A 21710-nucleotide genomic window follows, 5' to 3' on the forward strand; every position below is an offset into this window, starting at 1 on the left:
GCGCAGGCCCTTCCTTCTGTTCTAAATACCTGCTGGACATTGGGACTTTTCCCTCAATCTCTCTGCTCCCAGGTCCAGGAAGAGCGGATTTTACACCAGCAGGTGAAGTGCATCATCACAGAGGAGAAGGTGTGCATGGTGTGTAAGAAGAAGATTGGGAACAGGTGAGCCTCATCCACAGCTATGCATTGTCGGCTCTGATGTGGGTCACACTCAGGATGGATTTAAATGTCCCTATGCCCCTTAACCAAAGAGGAAAGTGCAGCTGCAGACTATCCGGGCCGCTTTTAGTTCTTGAGCCTCCAGAGGGCAGGCCACGTTGTCTGACGGGGGGTGTGGAGGGGGTTTGAGAATTTAAAGGCCTGAAATGTATGGCATGGAGCTCTTGACTCCTTGCCCATAAAGCCCTTCCGCTCTGGCAGCTAAACATTGTGATGTAGCCAGGGGGTGTGTGAGAGCTGTATGTGGGCAGGAAGTCCTTATCTTTTAAGGATACACCTCTGAAGGAAGAAAAAGGTCTTTCAACCTGCTGCCTCATGACTTGAGTAAAATCCTGAGGCAGCATCATTCTGTTTTAAGGCATATACTCCAGTCAGTCCCCTTTCCTTCAAAGAGGAATGATTTGTCCTTTTTCTTATATGGCTGGAAGAATCCTTTTCTTTAGAAAGACTCGCTGTCCTTTGTTAAAATTAGCCCAAGGGACTTCCCTGGTGGCGCAGTGGATAAGACTCCGCACTCCCAGTGCAGGGGGTCCAGGTTTGATCCCTGGTCAGGGAACTAGAGCCCACATGCATGCTGCTACTAAGAGTTCACATGCCACAACTAAGGAGCCCACCTGCTGCAACTAAGACCTGGTGCAACCAAATAAACAAATATTTAAAAAAAAAAAAATAGCCCAAAACTTGTTCTGATGAGCAGTCGGCTCTCAGCCGCTGCTGAGCCAGGCTGGGGTACTGCCCCATCTGCCTATGCTTGCACACTGATGACAGTAAGAAATATCCCCATGCGCTCAAATGGCATGGACCTCATCCTCTGTTCGGATATTTGCTAGAGATGGTGGCTACGTAAATCCAGAGATGCCAGGCTGTTCTTTGTGGTTAGGGTGGGCGGCTTCTGGAATGGCACCCGGTAAGGTGCCTTTTCCAGTAAGAAGTGGTCTTCTCTTAGAGGCAGTCCTCACTCCCAGGTCATTTTCCTTCCCTGCAGTGCATTTGCAAGATACCCCAATGGGGTGGTCGTGCACTATTTCTGCTCCAAAGAGGTCAACCCGGCTGACACCTGAGCCCAGCAAGCCGAAGACTGAGCAGCGGACAACTCGGCTATCCCAGAGGCTGGGAGAGCCCCGGCCTGGGGAATCGGGGGCTGCTGCCACCACCAGGAGTCTCTCCATTTGGACACTACTGGCTACCTTGTGCCGTGGAACATCTCTGAACCAATGAGACTTGTGTTCTGGCGTTGCCAGACTTTTAATAGAAAAGACAATTAGTTACACCTTATATACCATTATGTTGCAGGCAATTCCGGAGAATTTTATACCTGCTTGGACAGGAGGAGACGGGGAAGGGCACCATCCTGTCTTTGCATTCCAATCACCCGAATAAGGAAACTGTCTCAAGTGTTTGCAACCCTGGGGTTGTTTATTCCAAGTTTTCTATTAAGATACATGCAAGACTTCACAGGAGCCCTCAGCTCGGCTGCCTGAAGTCCTGGAGTACCAGAGCTCCTCTGGCTGCAAAGGCCAAATGGCCCGTCCTCTGGGTAATGCTGGTCACTTTATAGTCACTGACTCTGTGTCCCCGCACCAGTCTCCCCACTCGGATCTTTATTTTTCAGTCTCCTTCACTTTCTACTTATTTTCTTCCTTTATCTCACCCCCCCCACTTCTCCACCCAGACTTTCTCTCCTATTTTCCTGACACCGGGAATAACTAGTATTTTAAACAAGGTAAAATGAGAAGCAAGAGGAAGTCCCAGTTTCTAGGAATACATTGCTCGATTGTCAGGTGTGTTGTAAATAGATCCTCCCTGGACTGTATGCACTATGCCTGGAAGCTTAGGAGAGCCTCATTCTCGGTCCCTCGGGCCGAGTGTGACGGCTGCTCTAAGGGTGGGCTGCCCTGGGTATGTGACCTCTTGGCAGGTGTCCGCAGAGGCCCCTGCTCCTGGTTCATCCACCAGCCACCCAGGGCAGGTTGGTTTAGGCTTTCTGAGCAGCGTGCTTTGTGCTCTGGGCACCTTTCTCTTCCCAGCCAGTGTCATCTGCCTACCTTACACCTTGGCCTGGCCATTGTTCTCCAGCTTTGTTTTGCAGGGGTTGGAGGATGGCGCTGGGTTATGGTAGGTAGGTGGATCTCTGCTGCACTCAGAGAACGATCAGATCAGGAACTGACACTGACGTGATGTAGGGCGTGCTTGTGAGGTGCTCGGGGACAGCCGAGAGTCGGCCGAGCTGCTGGCAGCAGGAGTTTGTGACATAACTCCCCGCCAGATCCGCTGAGCACTTGTTTGTGTTCGGGGGAGACCCTGCCTCCCACGGGGCTCTAGAGCCCACAGGAGGGGTGCCTAGCACTGCAGGCTGAGGACACAGGGAGAGTGGCCCTGCATCCTGTCATCCTGGGGATTTTGTAGATGCACCGTCTTGTTACCCCAGTGTTGCTAACAGTAATGAGGGTATGTGCCAGCACCCGATACTGACACTGTTCTAGTGGCCTGTCCTTGACATGAGATCCTTCCTAAACCCCAGCACCGTGCTATCTGGGGCCTGTGTTGTAGCCTGACTCGCTGGTGTAGATGAGGCTCCTCCCAGGCACGCTCTCTGCGGAGGGTCTGAAGGGACGGAGTGAGGGCCGTCAGCATCGCTCACAGAGGCAGCCGAGCAGCGCTTCACAAGATCCGTGTCCCACTGGCCACGCCCCCGCTAAGATGCAGTCCTTCCCCGGGGCCCTGTTTGCAGCTTGCAGTGGCTTGGACTGAGCTTCCACTGGGAGCAGCCGCAGAAACGGGCCCCGCCCCGCGCGCCCTGCCTTCCCCGCCTGCGGTGTGTGTATCTCCCTACCTGTGTGGCACACGTGTTTGAAGCAGTAGAATGAAGAATGTGTGTTTTCCTTCCCTTCTGGAATACATAAACGACCCAGTTTTCCTGAGCTCCATTCTCCTTCCCTGGACTCTCTGCCCTCCGTGGAGGTGTGGAGAAGGCTGGAGATGAAAGCTCTGTAGTGAGGACGACGAAGATCTCTCATAATAAACATCATGAAGTACGAAACCAAGCCTGTCTGGGTCTCTTTTTCCCCCTTTCCTGTGGGATTTGGTGAAAATAACAATGAGACATTAATAATCGAGAAGACTAATCCAATTAGTGACTGAGAAAAAAAGTCAGTATAACACTGCTGTCTTGATGTGTGCCGTCCGGTACAGCTAGCGTGTAGCTGATGTTGACAGCACAGATACAGAACATTTCCAGCATCACAAAGTGCTAGTAGACACTGCAACTCTAGCTGATCCAAACTACTTGCCCTTCGCTTCACATATTAGGGCCTTGTGCCTCTTCCTCTTCCTGCAGCTCATAATGACTGAGACAGGCAGGAAAGATGTTGACTTGGTGGGATTAAGGGACCTAGCGATGTTTGAGAAGTGGAGAAGTGTTGGTCCACTTTGGCCAGCTCCAAAAAGGCAATCTGGTCCTTCTGTGTCCCTCTCCGGAGCCATCTCTGGCTATCCTGAGTTTTCCCTGGGGATGAAAAAAACGTCTGGGACTAAGAGGTATGACTTTCTTGAGGCATGGGTCCGATGACTTCCAGGAGAGAGTGTGGTACAGCCCAGAAAGCACTCTAATCAGTCAGGGGTCCTGGACGCCAGGCCTGGCTCTGCCCCCAGCTAGCTCCGTGCCCCTCTCTCAGGCTCCCCTGCTGTGGCTCCGTGGGCCTCCACATTGGGCATACAGGTCACTAAGAGGCTGGAACTCTGGCACTTCTGAGACCCCAGCACAGGTCTTGGCCTCATGCTCCAAATTAAGCAAAAACAGGTCCTCCCCCTTGGGACCTTGCCAACAGCAGTTCTGGGAATTTCTGGTCTGAACTTGCCTGCAGAGTTCATTTCAGAGTTGAATCACCTTATTTTGGAATGTCATCTTTTCAGTCTCCCAACTTGGGCACTGGGGAGGAGAGTGGAGATGATTGGGTCTTGGTTGAGGAAAACAAATGTATCTCCCAACAGCTCACTGCCCTAGAGATCCTTTCTTCCAGAAACTTTGCCTGTCTTGGCCACCTAGGTGGCTGCGGTCTGCAGAAAAGGGAGCATTACACACCACCTGCAGCCTAAGGCTCACGATGGTCAAAGGGGACCCTCTAAAGCCTTTATCTCTAGTAGCTTAAGGACAGGCAGGCCGGTTTTTACCTGCCCTTATCGATACCACCTGACCATATCCCTACTTCTGTTCCTGGACCATCCAGGTATTTCCGTGGATTCAGGAAGGGGTCCTGGTTAGAAGCCACAGCGGGGAATCACGAGTCTGAATTTCTTCAGGATACAGTTGGGCCCTCCTCACCTTTGGACCAGGGCCTAGCGCAGTGTCTGGCACACAGCAGCCTCTCAGTGTTTGGGGAACAAATGAGAGAGGCCCTGAGGGATTAGAAACACCTTTGAGTCCAGATGAAACACTGTGGGGAATCAGAGATTTCCATGTTTCTGCTTAAGAGCTGTGGGGGAGGTGGGACTTGAAAGGTGTTAGTTTGAGTCTCTTCTGATAGCTGGGGGAACCTAGGCCCCTGATGCAGCACTTCCTGGCTCTGCTGTTCCCTGGACCACCTGTGTCTGCATCATCTAAAAGGCTTGATGGAAGTACGAACACCTGGGTTCTAGCCACACCCTATAAATCAAATCGTCTGGGGAGTAAGGCGCGGGCATCTATTTTCCATAAGCAGCGCCATGATAACCAGGGTCCAGGTTTGGGAACCAGAGTGCCAGTTCCTCATCCTCTTTGAGAGGGTCGAAAGTCCCTCCTGCTAGAGGACACTGGGCTCCAGTCACTTCCTGGAGCTCGTCAAACCCCACCTCCAGCCTCAGCTGTGACTCCTCAGCAGAGCCGCCTGCTCCACCCTCCCCACTCCACTACCTGTCAGACCTGAGCCAGCAGCCAGTGTAGCCAGAGGAGCGCAGGCAGGGCTTCCTGCCGGGAGCCAGGCTGCCCGGCCATGCTCTGGGCGCTCTGGCCCAGGTGGCTGACAGGCAAGGAGCTGCCCCTCATGGGTGTGGTGTTGCTGCAGAAGAGACAGAAGAGGGAACCTCAGTGGAGGCGGTGGTGGGTAAAGTACCTGATCTCCCCTGGGGGGGGGGGTGTGGACAGGAGGAGTCCTGGGCGCACAGGGCCCTGTGGAGACTGGGGCCAGCCCTGGGAATGCATTTTGATCTGGGCCAGGACCGATTTGCTCCAGATTACCTGGTAGAGCTTAGAGAGCTTGGCCAAATAATAATAATCTTGAAGTTAATCACGCCCGGTTAGGAAATGGAAGCCATGTGACACTTGAAGCTGATTGGCTTTAGCCCGGTAAGCCCTAGCCTGGCTGTAGAATGGGGTTTGGGGGTTGAGGGAGTGGGGGGAATGAGGCACTCGCTGGGATCTGGAGGAGACAGTCTCACTCCCAGGAGGCTGCAGTCTACTGTCATCTCTCCTGAGCCCAAGCTGCCGTCTCCTTAGCGACTCATCAGACCAGTACCAGCTGGGTGACTCTTGGTTTCCCTTTACCTGCCCGCACCCTCTTGGGCCGTCTTCTAGCCTTTGTCAGGAGCTAGTGGGTGGGGTCCATCACAGTTTTCTCTTTTGATACTTAATCTTCTTAAGCACATCACTCCAGCTCTCACTTTGACTCTCAAGCTACAGCCCCAGCACTGTAGTCAGGGGGGCTGCATGTTTGCGGTGCATAATAAACATAATTAGTGAAAATGGCTCCATGTATTAAGCACTTATGCCAGGCAGTTTGTACAACTTCTCATTTAAAACTCGCTACAACCCTGTGAGATTATCATCATAACCCCCACTTTAGAGACAGAGAAACTAAAGCACAGGGAAATCAAGTCTCTTGCCCAAGGCCATTTAGCTAGTCCACAGTGCAGCTTAGATTTGATCCCAGCCTAACTGATTCCAAGGTCAGGTTCATCACCAACACACTCAGCCCCCAGCGCTTGCTCTGTCGAGGCCTCCTGGGTCCCTGGCACAGTGACGTCAGTGACCCGGGGCCAGGCTGCCGCTCTGCGATGGGACAAGGGAAGCCCTGGGTGGGCACCACGGCAGGGAGGTCAGGCCTCACACCCGGCTTCCTGGAGCTGAGTCCCCGGAGTTCTGTCCTTTCAGCGGGAGACCCACCCGTACTATGACCTCCAGGTGAAGGTGCTGAGGGCCAGAAATATCCGGAGCGCAGACCTGTGTGAGTGACCCCCAATTTCATGCTTTCTCCCTTCCTCTCCCTGGGGCCTCCCCAGAGCTCAACAGGGGCTGGCCTGAAGCGTGCATGTGTGTTTAGAGTGGAGCGGATGGAGGGCTCTCTGGTGAGGGAGCCCGGGCCACAGCCCGGGGCAGGTTGCGGGAGCTGGAGGGGAAGGCAGTGTGCAGACCACCACCTCCTCCCTGAGGCTGGCTCGTGGAGGTTGCCAGCCTGGGTGAGCGTGTGAGGCCTGCTGCTGCCACAAGTTACCGTCTCTCTCTAGGGGTTTCCACGCCAGTGCTCACACTGGGCGGGACCTTGTTTACTGAATCAGGCCCTTTCTGGGAATGACTCAGTGCTCTGCACTGTCATATGACCTTTTGAATTGGCTGCAGCAGGATCTCCATTCAGTTGAATGGGAGGTGTAACTGGTGGAGACGGAGTCAAGGACATGGGCTCTCCCGCATCTCTCCCCGCCCCACCCTGCTATGCGGGCAGCCTCCTCTGCCCCTTCCCATCCAGCCCCAGTCTCCTCCAGGCAACCTTTCCAGCCATAAGAGCTAGAGGCTGAGGAACCCTCCCCATCCCACCTACAGTGTCCAAAGCAGACTGCTACGTGCAGCTGTGGCTGCACACAGCGTCCCCCAGCCCGGCCCAGACAAGGGTGGTAGCCAACTGCTGTGACCCCGAATGGAACGAAACCTTCCACTACCGGGTCCACGGCGCCGTGAAGGTGAGGGTCAGCGAGGGGCTGGGGCTGCGGAGGGAGAGGGCTCCTCCCAGGTGCCTGCCCTCCGCCCTGCCTCAGGCCCCCCTGCCTCCTGCCCTGCCCCCAGAACGTCCTGGAGCTCACCCTCTACGACAAGGACGTCCTGGACAGTGACCAGCTCTCCCTGCTGCTGTTTGACCTGAGGAGCCTCAAGCCCCACCAACCGTGCAGACACACCTTCCCACTCAGCCACCAGGTGAGCGGTTCCACCTGCGCCAGCAACGAGCCCAGTACCGGGAGAAGAGGCCCTGGCACAGGGGGCTCCCGATCAGCACAGGCCCAACCTCCAAGACAGACCCTCCTCCACCCTGCAGCAATGACCCCACAAATCTTTCCCACAAGCACTCCTTCCCTGAGGGAAGCCAACATGTGGGCTCCTTGAAGGCAGGGGCTTTGTGTGTCTCGGTCACTGCTGAATCCTCAGTGTCTAGAACAGCACCTGTCCACAGCCTTGAACAGATGGAGCTCCTAGTGGCGATGTCGCTACCCTGTCCTGTGCCCACGAGCAGCCACAGCATCAGTCTGGCCTTCTAGTCACTGGAGCTGAGTAGAACCGGGGGTGGGAGGGGAAGGTCCTGAGGCTCTGGGACCTCTGAAAACTGGCGCTCCCTTGCTCCCTCCATGTAGGATTCGCAAGAGCTGCAGGTGGAATTTCTTTTGGAGGACAGGTGAGTCCAGGTGGAGCCTGTACCCTCCCATTTACTCTGAGACCCACCCAAAGCTCCCAGCTGTCAGTCACCATGTCCTGTGTTGGCCTGGCCTGAGAAGGGATGTCCTGACCTTGATGCCCACCCCTACCCACAAACCTGCCGTGCTCCCCAGGCTCTTCCAGCTGCTTTGGTTACATTATTATAGTAATAGCCACCTTGAGGGATTCAGGCGTCCCATGAGCCCCTCATCCTTTGTAGCCAGGTGCCGGCGTCTGAAGTCATCACCAATGGGGTCCTGGTGGTGAGTAGGGGTGGCCAGCTTGGGGCTGCCCAGGTCTGGGGGACGGGGGACTGGGGAGTCCACGACTGAGCCCATCATGCCCACTTGCATGAAGGACATTCAACCCCTCCTCAGAGGGGAGATGTGCTGGGGAGGCACCTCCAGGGACAGAGGGGCACCTTGCCTCCCACCTGATGGAATAGCCCAGAAGCCAGGCTTTCCACCTGTGCACAGCACACTGCTCACCTGGCTTCTGAGTCTGCCAAGGAGCCACCGTCAGGGCCCCTCATCTCCTCCTCCTTTCCCACCAGGGACCACTTCCTCTGAGTCCTGGGAGTGGGGGGGGGCTGTGACAGAAGACCCCTGCTCGTAAGGCACAGGCCCTGGGAAGGATGTTAGCTCGACCCTGCCCCAGATACCCTTCCCTCCCTCCATCCTGGTTCAGGCCCTGTGCAGGGCCCTGTGGACTGTCTGGCTCCCACAGGCCTCTGCTTTCCTCAGGCTCAGCCCTGTCTGAGAATCCAGGGCACCCTCAAGGGAGATGGGACAGCCCCACATCAAGAGTATGGTGAGTCTGGTCAGGGACTTTGGGTCTTGCCTTCTCTCCTGGGGGATTGGGGACTGCTGGTTTCAAGAAGATGGGTCTGGGGCAGAAAGTTCTTAATTTTTCACTGCTGAAAGCTGACCAAGGATGACATGGATTGCCTCCAGAAGCAGTAAATTTCCATCCCTGGAAGTATTCAAGCACAGAGGCTGTATCGGTTCAACTACTGCTGTACAAAAGACACCCACAAAATCTCAGTGGCAGACACATCTGGTGGTCAAGTGGGGCATGGCTGATCTAGGCTGGGCTTGGTGGAGTGACCTGGCTCTGCTCCCATGTCCCTCATCCACCTCCTGTGGCCAGCGGACAAGCCTGGGCATGTTCTTAAGACACTGGCAGAGGTACAAGAGCGCATGGCCGGATGAGCAAGTGCTTTTCGAGCCTTTGGTCACATCACAGCCCTCACTAACATTTTGTTAACCAAAACAAGCACAAGGCTGACTCTAAGTTGGAGGGCAAGGAATATAGCCAGGCTCTTTAGTGAGAGAAACCAAGGCCACATGGCAAACAGTGAGAACTCCAGAAGTGAAGAACTGGGGCCATGGCAGTCTGCCACAGGGGACAGCCACTCGGGAGGGGTGCCAGCTTTGGGAGGGGAGCGGAGGCTGCATGACAGCTAAGGTCCTCTCCGACACTGGGAGTCTGAGCCTACGGGCTGAGTCGTGCCCAGGTAACATGGCGCACTTACTATGAGCCAGGCACTGATCTAAGCATTTTACAGTGTTTTATCTTTTAATCCTCATAACAACCTCGTAACGTAGGTACAGTCATTATCCTCCTTTAATTCATGAGACTGAGGTTCAAAGAAGAAACTTTGTTAAGGTCACACAGCCAGTAAGCGGTAGAGCCAGGCCCAGGCCCAGGCCCAGGCCCAGGCCCAGGCCCAGGTCTGTGACACCCGGGGCCCATCTGCTCTCCCCACCACAGCTTCTGTTGTTTCTGACTGTGAACAGCCCTTATCAGTCTCAGTCTGTAAACCATGATATGAGAGAAGGATCACTTTCCTTATTTTCTCTAATTCCCTCCCACCCCTGGTCATGTCAAGTCCCCAGGTCTCATTTAGTGCTAAGGAGGGCATGTAGGGGCAGGGATTCCATTTGGACGTCGGTTCCTGAGGCGTTAGGGGCTCTTTCGTGGGTCTGTCTGGGGTCCCCTCTTCCTGGGTATCATGTGTAGCCATTTCTCTCTGGGGTCTTGCCTGCTCTCCAGAAAGCTACAGGAACAGGGTGGGCCCCGCTGCTCCTGGGCCCACAGGCCTCCCTCTGCCTCCCACCAGCTGGCCTCACCAGGCCGGGGCTGGCTCTCCTCCGCTTCCCCAAGCCTACCCTCTCTGTGCCACGAACCCACTTCTTCCTTTTACATCCCCTGCAAACTCTCTATGTTCTCCCAAGGGCTTATGCTTTGGAAACAACGTGCAGCCTGTTTGCTTTCTCTCTGGCCACAAACCTCCCCCAAGGCAATGAGCACGGGGCTTGAATGGAGCAAGAGAGGGGGAACTACCAGTTGAAAACTTGTAATAAATGTAATAATTAATATATGATTATTATAATATGGTAATTATAGAATTATATTTTATATACTTAATATAATAATCTCAAAATCCTCAGCCCCATAAGCTCCGGACAGGGGCCCTTCCCTGAGCACTGTGTGTGCCGTCCCCATCCCAGGCTCGCAGCTCTGACCAGAGCAGGTTATAGGACCCCAAATGTCCTTCATGATGTCTGTAGGGCCCATTGCCAGAGAGTGGGCAGGGCGATGAGCTGGCACTTCCAAGGGGAAGGAAAGGAGAGTTGCGGCTCGGCGTGCTACCGTCACGGGCCACGCACCCCCCACTCTCACCCCCTCACCTGGCACTCACCTAGGCCCTCTGTTCCCAGGCTCCAGGCAGATTCAGCTGGCAGTGCCCGGGGCCTACGAGAAGCCCCAGCTCTTGCCCCTGCAGCCTCCCCTGGAGGCAGGCCTCCCAGCCACGTTCACCTTCCATGTAAACCCAGTGCTCAGTTCCAGGCTGGAGGTGGAGCTGGGAGAGAAGCTCACAGTCCTGCAGGTGAGTGACGGAGCCTGGGAAGGCACAGACGACAGAATCCATCCAGCCTGAATGAGGCCCCTTTTCCTGGGTGTTTTCTTCTCTGCAGAGCGGCCCAAGTGCTGAGCTGGAGGTCCAGACCAGCAAGCTGGGCGAGGCGGACATCCTGCTCTCCTCTCTGGCTCTAGGTCGGGAGCAGCAGCATGTCGTGGCCCTGGGCAAGGTAAGGCTCCGTCTGGGTGCCTGAGGCGCCCCTGCCTGCTCTGTGACCCCCACAAAAGGTCTGGGGGAGGGGGTCAAATCAGGCCAGCCATGGTGTCCACACCTGGGCCTGAATTACCAGAGCAACCAGGGCTGCAAATGCGAGTCCCTCTCAGTGCGCTCAGGGATGGGCTGTTGTCTCTTCCAGGGCCAGGAGGTGGCTCTGAGTGTGAAGGCAGAAGTGAGGTGAGCGGTGTGGAGACTCTTCTGCCTACGGCTCAGCGGGCGTTGGGGGTGACTGGGTCCTGTGGCATCTTTCTGGGAGGTTCCACGGAATGTGCATCTGTCTGCTCCCGTGAAAATCGGTTTGGCCGGAGGCTCTCCACTGAACAGTCACCCAATACCCCACCCCCACCCCCTCTGAGGCAGCTCTGGGGACCTGGACCTGCGTCTTGGCTTCGACCTCTGTGACGGGGAACAGGAGTTTCTGGATAAGAGGAAGCACGTCGTGTCCAAGGCCCTACAGCAGGTGCTGGGATTGAGCCAGGCTCCCGACAGTAACCAGGTGTGGAATGTGGAATGGAGAAGCCAGACACCAGAGTTGCTGGGACCAAATCCAACCTCTTCCTTGAGAGGACTGTGTGTCTAAGAGGTGACAGGAAGTGTTGAGGAAGTGCGGGGACCAGAGGAAGAAGGGGGCAGGCCCGTTTGCCTGAGCTGATGGGCACAGTTGGGAGACCATGTGACCCCATATGAACGAGGGCTGAACGGCCCCAGCCAAGGGAGGTGTATTAGTCTGCTCAGGCTGCCATAACAGAATGCCACAGACTGGGTGGCTCAAACAACAGACATTTATTTTCTCACGTGGAGGCTGGAAGTTCAAGATCAAGGTGCCGTCAGGGTCGTTATCTGACAAGGCCACCTTCTTGCTGTGTCCTCACACAGCCTTTCCTCTGTGCACGTGCAGGGGTTTGTGGGAATCTCTCTCTCTCTTCCTCTTCTTACAAGGACGCCAGTCCTATGGGATTAAGGCCCCACCCTTATGACCTCACATAACCTATATTACCTCCGTATAGACTCTTTCTCCAAAGAGAGTCACATGGGGGCTTCCACATATGAATTTGGGGAGGACACAATTCAGTCCATAACAGGACAAAGGGATTTGGAAGTGGAGGCAGGAGGAAAGGCAGTGCTGAGGGGGAGACCTGTGGTAAATCAGGAACAGGCTGGTGGCTTCCTTCTGGCTGCAGATGTCCAAGGAGACATAGCCTGTGCCCAGTGCTGACACGCTGAGCAAGCCTACCGCTCATCTGGTAATGCCTGCTCTGTGCCCCATTTCCGCTCTGTGGGTGGAGGGTAGAGAGGGCACAGACCTGCCTTCAGAGAGCTCTGTCTCCTCCAGAGCTCTGGAGGGACAGTGACCTTGTGGGGCAATGGCCAGGGAGCATTTTTTTCAAGACGGGAAGAAAGGAAGGACAGGGAAAGGAACCGGAAGTCTGGGGTGGAATGAACCAAACCTTCGTAGAAAAGCTGAGCAGCCCAAAAGCTTCTAGTCTGATCCCACCAGGAACCTCTGATCCTGAAGAGACATCTGGGGACCTCCCGTGTCTGGGGCAGGTCAGGCTGCCTGCTGGTCTTTGTCACTTCAGTTCTGTGGTTCTCATCTGGGAGCAATCTCATCCCCCCACCCACCTAGGGGACATTTGTCACTGTCTAGAGACATTGCCACAACTAGGGGAGGGGAGAGGGATGCTACTGGCATCTGCCGGGTGAAGGTCAGGAATGCTGCCAAACATCCTATAACACACAGGACAGTTCCTCACAATAAAGAATTATCTGGTCCAAAATTACCAACAGTGCCAAGGTTGAGAAACCCTGCTTTAGCTGTTTTGAGTGAATCCAATATACCTCCCAGGTACATACTTTCCTGATATAATGTTAAGAGCCATCTCTGAGGTTATACTGCTTCAGTCTGACAGCCTATTACTTACTGTTGGTATGATTGTGGGCACATTATCTAACTTCCTGTGCCTCAGTTTCCTCACCTGTAAAGTGGGGATGCCATTGGGTTTCTTTGAAGACTGAAAGAGATGATACAAGTTGGGCTCTTAGATCAATATCTGATATGCTAAGCAATAACATATGAACAATAGTGGGGGTAGAAGTTATCATGATTATTATTGTGCCCAGGTGCCTGTGGTGGCTGTGCTGGGCTCGGGAGGTGGAACCCGAGCCATGTCTTCCCTCTACGGCAGCCTGGCCGGGCTACAGGAGCTCGGCATCCTGGACACTGTGACCTATCTGAGTGGAGTCTCTGGGTCCACCTGGTAAGTGAGGTAGGGGCAGGGCAAAAAAAAAGGAGAGCCCTGAAGAGGCATAGGTATGACCTGGTGATCTGGTGGGGAGGGGCGGGGATCCAAAGGGGTCAGGAAGGGCAGTAAGGGACTGAGTCCCCAGGGCCCTCTGAGTGGGTGGTGCAGGCCAGTGGGTGCAAGGGATGGGGGAGGAGGGATGACTCAGAGACACTTGTATCCCTCTCTCCCCTTACTGTGCTCCCACGCTCCTAATTCCCTCCATGCCCAGGTGCATCTCCACACTCTACAAGGACCCAGCCTGGTCCCAGGTGGCCTTGAAGGGCCCTATTGAGCACGCCCAGGCGCGGGTCTGCAGCAGTAAGATGGGGGCAATGTCCATGGAACGCCTGCAGTACTATGCCCAGGAACTGGGGATCCGGGAAAGCAGTGGCCACAGCGCTTACCTCATCGACCTCTGGGGGCTTCTTATTGAATATTTCCTATACCAGGAGGTAAGAGAAGAGCAGGTAATAGATGAACATGGCTCCTGTCCACCCTGCCCCACCAGCACTTAGTTCTGCCTTACCCATTAGGCTAAGATCTGAGATCTGCAAAGCTATCCTTTAAGTCTGAGCTCCCTGGGGGCAAGGGGTGGGATCTCTGGGTGGGCTGACACGCTTCATCTCACTTTCCCTGGGAGGGAGAGGCTGGTCTGCTGTTCTCAGGTCTGTCTGCATATTAGAATCACCTGTACAGCTTTCCAAAAACACCATGCCTAGGTCTCACTTCCAGAGATACTGGTTTTGGTTGGTGAGGGGTCGAGCCCTAGTACAAGTGTGCTTTGAAAGGGTCCCAAATGGTTTCAGCCTCCTGCTGAGGCAGAATGCCACTCCAGCCCGACGGCCAAGCAGACATGATTCTCGCCACCTGGTGGCTTCTCCTAGAACTGCAGGCCCAGCATGCATCGGGAGATGAGACTAGAGCTGAGCGAGGTTCTCAGCCCTGGGGCCCTGCGGGGCCTGGCCCACTGGTGTGTGGCTATCTGTTATGAATGTGATGTCTAAGAAAAGAATACATGTTTTCTAGTGATTTACTTTTTCAAAGAAAGTAGATTGGATTTTCAGTTATTCCTTTTTTTTTTTTTTTTTTTTTTTGCGGTACGTGGGCCTCTCACTGTTGTGGCCTCTCCCGTTGCGGAGCACAGGCTCCGGACGCGCAGGCCCAGCGGCCCTGGCTCACGGGTCCAGCCGCTCCGCAGCATGTGGGATACTCCCGGGCCGGGGCACGAACCCACGTCCCCTGCATCGGCAGGCGGACTCCCAACCACCGCGCCACCAGGGAAGCCCCAGTTATTCTTTTAAAAATGTCACTTGACTCCCTTGGGTTCTGATAGGCTTTCTTGAATGGGAGGGAAGGGGGTCCAAAGCCCCTGGAATTGCACGAACCCCATGTGGCCTCACCTCTGCTGCAGCCCAAAGCCTGTCCCTTAGAGAGTTGTCTCTAGAGCCCTGGCCTTAGCAACCAAAGTCTCGTGGGCACGCCACACCTGCAGGGTGCCGAGCCTCAGGCCATGGGGGTGGGGAAAGGGAACTCCCTAAAGGCCAAGTGGCCTCCCTTCTTTCCTGACCAGGAAAATCCTGCCAAGCTGTCTGACCAGCAGGAGGCGGTCAGCAAGGGCCAGAACCCTTACCCCATCTACGCCAGCGTCAACGTCCGCAGCAACATCAGTGGGGAAGACTTTGCAGGTGCCCGGGTGTGGGGACCTAGGAAGCTGGTGGGAGCAATGGTCAGTGTGAGGATGTAGAGGCCAGGGCTGTCAGGGCACAGGTGGGAGCCTTGGAGCACAGTGGGCTTGCTGCCTCCTGCTCTTGACAAGGCAAAGATACCTGCTAAGTCACAAGGGCTCAGGGGAAGCATGGGGTTCTGGTGGGAAGCCCCTGGTGACATTCCCTTCTCTTTGCGCCCCCAGAGTGGTGCGAGTTCACCCCCCATGAGGTCGGCTTACCCAAGTATGGCGCTTATGTTCCCACTGAGCTCTTTAGCTCAGAGTTCTTCATGGGGCGACTGCTGCAGCTCCGCCCCGAGCCCCGGATTTGCTACCTGCAGGGTGAGTCTAGGCCAGAGGCCTGGGGACAAGGGGACAGGGCAGGCGCCAGGCCCTGAGTTGGTGATGCCAGTGGAGGACTTGTGAGGGCCGGGGACTTTGCCTTTCTCCTTAGGTATATGGGGCAGCGCGTTTGCAGCCAGCCTGGATGAGATCTTCCTGAAGACCACTGGCTCGGACCTCGGCTTCCTACAGAGGTGCAGAGGCAGTGTAAACCTCACAGGTGAGGGCAGAGAGCCTGCTCCCCCAAACCTCCCCTCCCCCCGGCCAGCCCCCGAAATACCTCTTTCCAGCAGCAGGGCCCTGGCAGAAGCATGAGGAATGTGGGAGGAGGCAGTGAAGGACTTGGATGTCCTATTCGGTTCAGAGAAATACTGAGAAAATGACTTCTAGCTTAGGGTCTCTGGATGCCCAGAGGTCTACAGAGAGGCTAAGGGGTGGGGAACCCATGTCAGAAAACCTAGTGGGAGTTGTGAGTGCTCCGTGATAAACCTGTACCTTTAATTCTCCGCTTGGGCTCCCATTAGATCAAGTCAGCCCAGGGCCACTGGGCATCTGGTTGACACTCTGTCCCCGCCTCAGCCCCTGCTGCGTCGAATACCTTTCCCACTTTTCTTCCCTGGATAACTTTTGCTCAGTTCTTAAAGTTCAGCTCAGACATCATTTTGTCAGGGGACGTCTCTGTTCCAGTCCATCCCTCCAGGCTGATCGAGGGTCTGACCACCAAGGTTCCCTAGAACCGTAGGCACATCCCATGTTGTCCTTACCTCGGGACACTGTCACCATTTATTACCTCTTTAGATTCTCCCCTAAATAGGCCGTGAGCCCTGGAGGGCCAGGGTCAGGCCCTGTTCACCTCTGCATCCCCGTGCCCAGCGCAGTGGCCACCACAGCACGTGGTAACTGTTCAGTGGGTGTTTAATGGGTGAAATTCTGATTGGAAGTTGCATATGCAACTTTAAGGGTAGGTGATGTTGTTTAATACATGCAATGTCAACTTTCAACTTTTTTAATACGTGCATGTCAACTTTCAAAACATGGGGAACATGAAAGAAAAAGTCATTTAAAAGGGGTTCGGGGAAGCAGTGGTCAGAGACCCGGGAGGCGGGGTGGGGAAGGAGGAGAGACGTGGGGAGGAGACAGAGGGGCTCCCCTGAGATGTGAGGACTGCTGGACAAAGGAGGGCTTCTCACGGTATTTCACCATCCCACCCACACCTAGACGACCACCAGAAGCTCCAGCTGCATGACCCAGCGAGGCTGCGAACCAGGCTCTTCACCCCGCAAGGGCCCTTCTCCCAGGCTGTGCTGGACATATTCACCTACCGCTTCACCTCAGCCCAGAACTCGAACTTCACCCAGGGCCTCTGCCTGCACAAGGACTATGTGTCTGGCAGGGAGTTTTTGGCCTGGAAAGGTGGGTGCTGCTCTGGGCGGGGTCCCGCCTGTTGCCTGTGCCTCTGGCTCCCTGGGGCCAGTGCTACCTTTTGACCTGGGGGCTGGGGGGGGCTCCTGCTGCCCAGGGGCTAGTGGGGGAAGGACTGTGATGACTGTGATGGAAGGCAGGCCGGGGGCTGCGGTGGGAGACCCCGTGGCTGTAGGAAGAGGAGAACTCTCAACAGTGGGGCGTTCCCAGTGCGAAGAGAAGAGGGCTGCTGCAAAGAGCAAGCATTTGTCTTTGTGCAGATTCGCACCCGGACGCCTTCCCCAACCAGCTCACTCCCATGCGGGACTATCTGTACCTGGTGGATGGAGGCTTTGCCATCAACTCTCCGTTCCCGCTGAGCCTGCAGCCGCAGAGAGCCGTGGACCTCATTCTGTCCTTCGACTACTCCCTGGATGCCCCTTTTGAGGTACGGTGCGGGGTGGGGCGTCCTTGCTAAGGCAGCCTGGCTGGGTGTTGGGGCATTGCCCTTCGAGAAGGGCCTGGGCAGGCACCTTGCGAACACCGCTAGCAGCATTGGTCTCCCCAGCTGGAAGGGGAGGACTGCTGAGGTGATGGAGGAGAGTGGGGTTCAGGAGAGGAGGCCAGAGGGAGTCCTCAGGAGCCTTTATCCCGGTGAAGAGAAGACCCCTGTTCTGGACCCTGCTGTTCCTGATAGGATTCCTTGCTCCTATCTGGGCCTGGGTTCAGGTTTGCTGTCCCTTTGTTGCTATGGTAACAACAGAGCCATCAGGGTCCCTCCAGGGAGTCTCTATCAGTGGCTCCCTCGAGGCTTGTGGGGTGATGGACAGGTTGCACGCCCAGACGCGGGCTCTCTTCTTGCTGCCTGTAGTCACTCGGCTGCTGGGAGACAGGGCTGGCGTTGAAACCTGGGCCAGCGTGAGTCCAGGGCGCCTCAGGCAGGGCCGGAAGCTCACAGGGCTGGGTGTCTGCCCAGGTCTTACAGATGACAGGGAAGTACTGCCTGGACCGAGGCATCTCCTTCCCCAGCACTGAGGTGCCCCCTGAGGACTTGAAGGAGCCCCGTGAATGCTACCTGTTTGCCAAGGCCGAGGACCTGCGCTCACCCATCGTGCTGCACTTCCCCCTGGTCAACCGTACCTTCCGCACACACCTGGCCCCAGGTGAGGGGAAGGTCTGGGTCTGGCCCATGGAGCCCTGGGGTGGTGATGGGGTGCTGGACCCAGGACAGTGTACCTCCTGGAGGCCCCGAGCTGGCCACTGCTTCCTGGACTCGGCATGCACACTGGCCCGGCTCCTCCCGGTGGGCGAGAGAGCTGAGATGTGGCCCCAAGCAGAGCCCACAGACCAGCCAGATGCGCTGGGGAAGGGGGGTTTCTGGACTGGCAGCTCCTAGCCACAAGAGTGCCCTAGCCCAGACTCTCTCCCCGTCCCACTGCAGGTGTGGAACGACAAACAGATGAGGAGAAAGCCTGTGGGGACTTTGTCATCAATGGGCCAGACACCCCTTATGGCATGATGAACTTCACCTACGAGCCCCAGGAGTTTGAGCGGCTGGTGGCCCTGAGTCGATACAACGTTCTGAACAACGTGGAGACTGTGCGGCAGGCCCTCCGGCTGGCTCTGGGCCGGCAACAGGCTGGGGACAGGGCTGGAGGCTGACCCGGGCTGGAGTCGGGGGACTGGGACAGAGGAGGGACTGTGGGCTCCGGACCAGGGCTTGGTAGAGGGAGGGGTGGTGGACCCTGTGGGATGATATCCCCTCCTGGCTGGGCTCCAGCTGGTGGGTCCCCCTGCTAATTACTCATCTTCGCTCTTTAAACTTGGGTCACATTCTCTTATCAGGGGTACAGCTGCCACCTCGTGCAAATAGTCTCACCCTTCCCAGAAGCTAAATGGGTGTTTCTAGAAGGCGTATCCATTTATCAGGGGCGGAGTGAACGTGAACCTGCGTGTGTGTTCGTGTTCCTAGTGGGGGCCTGTCAGCTGCCAGGGATGGGCAGAGGTAGAGGAAGCCTGGCTGGGAACTCAGAGGCCCAGGTTCCTGCCTTTTCCACAGATGTACCCCACCGATCTGGGGGATCTGTTTCTCTCTCTGGGGGATCTGTTTCTTTCTCTGGAGGATCTGTTTATCATTTCTTCTGACCCACCCGGGACCTTCCAAATACCTGGAGCCTCTCCAGCATGGGCAGATTTTAGGTGTGTGGAAAGGAGATCCACCCTGACTGGGCTTAGCGTGGAGGTCTTCAGGCCCTCTCCCTCTGGCTAGGGCCTCTGTGGCCTCTTCTCACCCACACCCCACCCAGCGCTGAGCCACCTGGGGCTCTTCACTGGCCCGGCTGCCATACTCATTACTCACTCGGCACTCTGCCGGGAGTGCTGTCTTTGACTACAGCCCCTCCCTCAATCTCTCTCTCACACACACACACACACACACACACGCATGCTCTCCAGGGCCAAAGTCACAGTTCCTCTTCTAATCAGGGAACTTATGTGACAAAGCCTCACCCATCCTGACTCTGGGAAGAAGACCCTAGTTCTGGCTCCCAGCTGGGAGGAAGGTGTCTAGATCCCAGCCTGTGCCTCCAGCCTGGCCTGGGACCCCAGGCCTGCCAGCTGGACATGAACCGGGGAGGGGGTGCTGCTGAGGGAGCTGGGCTTCTAACAGGCCAGCGCTTTTGGCTGGCATGGGGTCGGGGTAGCTTGGTTCTCTCATGCCTGCTCAGTGGGGACAATTGCTCTTGAGATAGGCTATCTGGTTAGCTGGTGTTTACACATCTTTTATGAGTCTTTATCCTTTGACCTGCTGTCTTCCTTTTGGGTTTATCTTTCTTTTTGTTGGAGTGCAAAATTGAATAGTTCTATAGTGGAGGATCTGTGGAATGTAAACCTTCTGAGACCTGATATGTCTGGAATTGTCTTTTCTTGCCCTGACTTATAATAGTCTGGATTAGGGTAGGACTCTTGGTTCAGGCTTACATCTACTCAGATTTTTTTTTTTTTTTTTTTTTTGAGGTACGCAGGCCTCTCACTGTTGTGGCCTCTCCCGTTGCGGAGCACAGGCTCCGGACGCGCAGGCTCAGTGGCCATGGCTCACAGGCCCAGCAGCTCCGCGGCACGTGGGATCTTCCCGGACCGGGGCACGAACCTGTGTACCCTGCATCGGCAGGCGGACCCTCAACGACTGTGCCACCAGGGAAGTCCCTACTCAGATTTTAATGCCTCTTTGCGTTGCATATTGCCAATGGGCAGCCTGATGTCAGCTGAATTCTCATCCCATTGTAGGTAATTTATCTTTACCTAATTTTTAGGGTTTTCTCTTTGTCTTCGATTTTCAAAAGTTTCACTATGATTTTTCTAAACTGGGAACTTAAAAAAAAATCAGTGACCTCTTTCGATTTTGAGATTCATGTCTTTCTGAAGCTCTAAGAAATTATCTACCAACTGTATGAAAACACTACTCTTCTTCATTCTCTTTCAGGATTCCTATTAAATGGATATTGAAATGTATGAATTGATTCTCTGTATCCCTAAATTTTCCTTTTACACATTCTATTTTTTTCATTTGTGCCGCATTCTGGGGATTTTCTTGGTTCACAAATATATACTCCACCTGTGTCCAGCCTGCTTCTCTATCCATCTTTTGGGGGGTTTTGTTTAACTTTTGACTGTCACATTTCCCTGTTTAAGTTCCCTAATAGGATCTTCCAAAACTACTTGTTTTCATTGCATGGAAATGCTTCACCACTTCCCTCAGATGGTGTTAATAGGCTTTACCTTCTTTATATATTTGATTGTCATATCATGTCTGAGAGGGTTGTGTACAAGCTCTGGGCTGTGACAGCTCCTGGTCAGGTCACTGGCCATGCAATGGCACAGTGACCTTCAGGTGGCAGTGTGGGACTTGGGGAGGAGGCCGAAGGGATGCAGTTCTAGAGAACTTCAGAGCCTTGAAGTGGTGTTATGAAATTATTAATCTGTATTTATATCTGATGGGTTTGGTGCTGTGGGGGGTAAGTAAAATATTACAAAGGAGAATTCCAGTTTCAAGATGAAAGACAGAGGACAGGCTGAAATCACTTCCCAGCATTTTAAAAAAATTAACAATTTTCAGTTACACAGTACATTTTCTGAATTTGTCTTTTTAAGAAATAACTTAGGTTAAATCAGCAACTGCATATCCTAAATAATAGAAAAAGTTAGGTATCATTGTTCCATAACATTCTATTAACAATATCTGAGTTTTTTGATCACCAATATATTTTTTAGTCCCCAAATGCACCATCAATCAGAACTGAGGTCCACTCTTCCACGGGACAAGTTGACTCTGACACTTGCAAGGGTAAGGAGTCTCTTGGTTTGAGAGCTGCTGGCCTCACTATGGCTCTCAGAGGCCACTTACAGGGAGCCATGAGGGTGAAATGAGACAAGGTGTGTGACACGCTGAGCACAGTGGCTGGCGTGCTGCGTGCTCTCAGTACTTGCTGGTTGCTCTTTTCTAAGGGGTGTTGATGGCTCTGAGCTGCAGAGAAGTGACCTCTTGCCTGGTCCTAAATGATTTGGTCCTCATCGCTCCCCGCCTCCTGCCAGGTACATTCAGAGCAACCTGGCTCAGAACTGGGCTTGTTGCTGCCACCTTACTGGGGGTAGGGTTGGCTGGTAATGCTAGCCAGAGTGACCTGTCCCTAGGCCCCAACCCTCCCCTAGGCCAGGGGAAGGACCTGGCCTTCTGCGGACATTTGACAGGACTCACTCCTTGTCTTTGCTCCATGAATCTTCCCCTTCTCCCTCCTTCCTCCTGGCATGGGAGGAGGTGGTCCATCTTCGTGTGTCCCTGTGTGCACGTATGTGTGCTCTTTTTTTTATTAGCTGTACCAGAGGTTTCTGGTGGTGCTGGCTGACATCCAAGAGGTGAGGAAAAAGCCCTCAGTGTGGGAGCCACCCAGAGGGTGGAGCCCTGACC

At 54.8% G+C, this 21710-nt stretch overlaps 3 protein-coding genes across 6 annotated transcripts in view; all 3 read left to right on the forward strand.

Moving 5' to 3' along the window:
- VPS39 (VPS39 subunit of HOPS complex) overlaps positions 1 to 2372 on the forward strand; it is a 46489-nt gene extending 44117 nt beyond the window's left edge. For all 3 annotated transcript variants that reach the window (XM_022587379.2, XM_022587380.2, XM_089904850.1), the window contains 2 exons: positions 73 to 164; positions 1207 to 2372. In XM_022587379.2, the coding sequence (XP_022443087.1) occupies positions 73 to 164; positions 1207 to 1282 (168 nt within the window). In that variant the 3' untranslated portion in view covers positions 1283 to 2372. The remainder of the gene's footprint in view (positions 1 to 72; positions 165 to 1206) is intronic.
- A 2727-nt stretch (positions 2373 to 5099) lies between these two features.
- On the forward strand, positions 5100 to 19759 carry PLA2G4F (phospholipase A2 group IVF). The gene is made up of 20 exons (XM_022587381.3): positions 5100 to 5299; positions 6346 to 6418; positions 7012 to 7148; positions 7252 to 7380; positions 7812 to 7852; positions 8093 to 8135; positions 8616 to 8682; positions 10596 to 10765; positions 10854 to 10967; positions 11154 to 11191; positions 11375 to 11510; positions 13136 to 13272; positions 13529 to 13751; positions 14870 to 14984; positions 15209 to 15346; positions 15459 to 15566; positions 16565 to 16759; positions 17029 to 17195; positions 17724 to 17910; positions 18189 to 19759. Exons 1-20 carry the CDS (start codon positions 5189 to 5191, stop codon positions 18407 to 18409), a joined length of 2550 nt encoding a protein of 849 aa, XP_022443089.2. The 5' UTR covers positions 5100 to 5188; the 3' UTR covers positions 18410 to 19759.
- A 98-nt stretch (positions 19760 to 19857) lies between these two features.
- Positions 19858 to 21710, forward strand: part of PLA2G4D (phospholipase A2 group IVD) — a 34699-nt gene continuing 32846 nt past the window's right edge. Inside the window, exons 1-2 of one of the 2 annotated variants that reach the window (XM_089904898.1) lie at positions 19858 to 21337; positions 21617 to 21658. The gene's annotated coding sequence lies outside the window, so the exon portion shown is untranslated. The other variant, XM_089904903.1, reaches the window with a different exon arrangement.

This window comes from Delphinapterus leucas, chromosome 2 (assembly GCF_059928025.1).
Source record: "Delphinapterus leucas isolate spDelLeu-1000000601 "Yukka" chromosome 2, BTC_Dleu_Yukka2, whole genome shotgun sequence".
In the NCBI taxonomy this organism is placed as follows: Eukaryota; Metazoa; Chordata; class Mammalia; order Artiodactyla; family Monodontidae; genus Delphinapterus; species Delphinapterus leucas.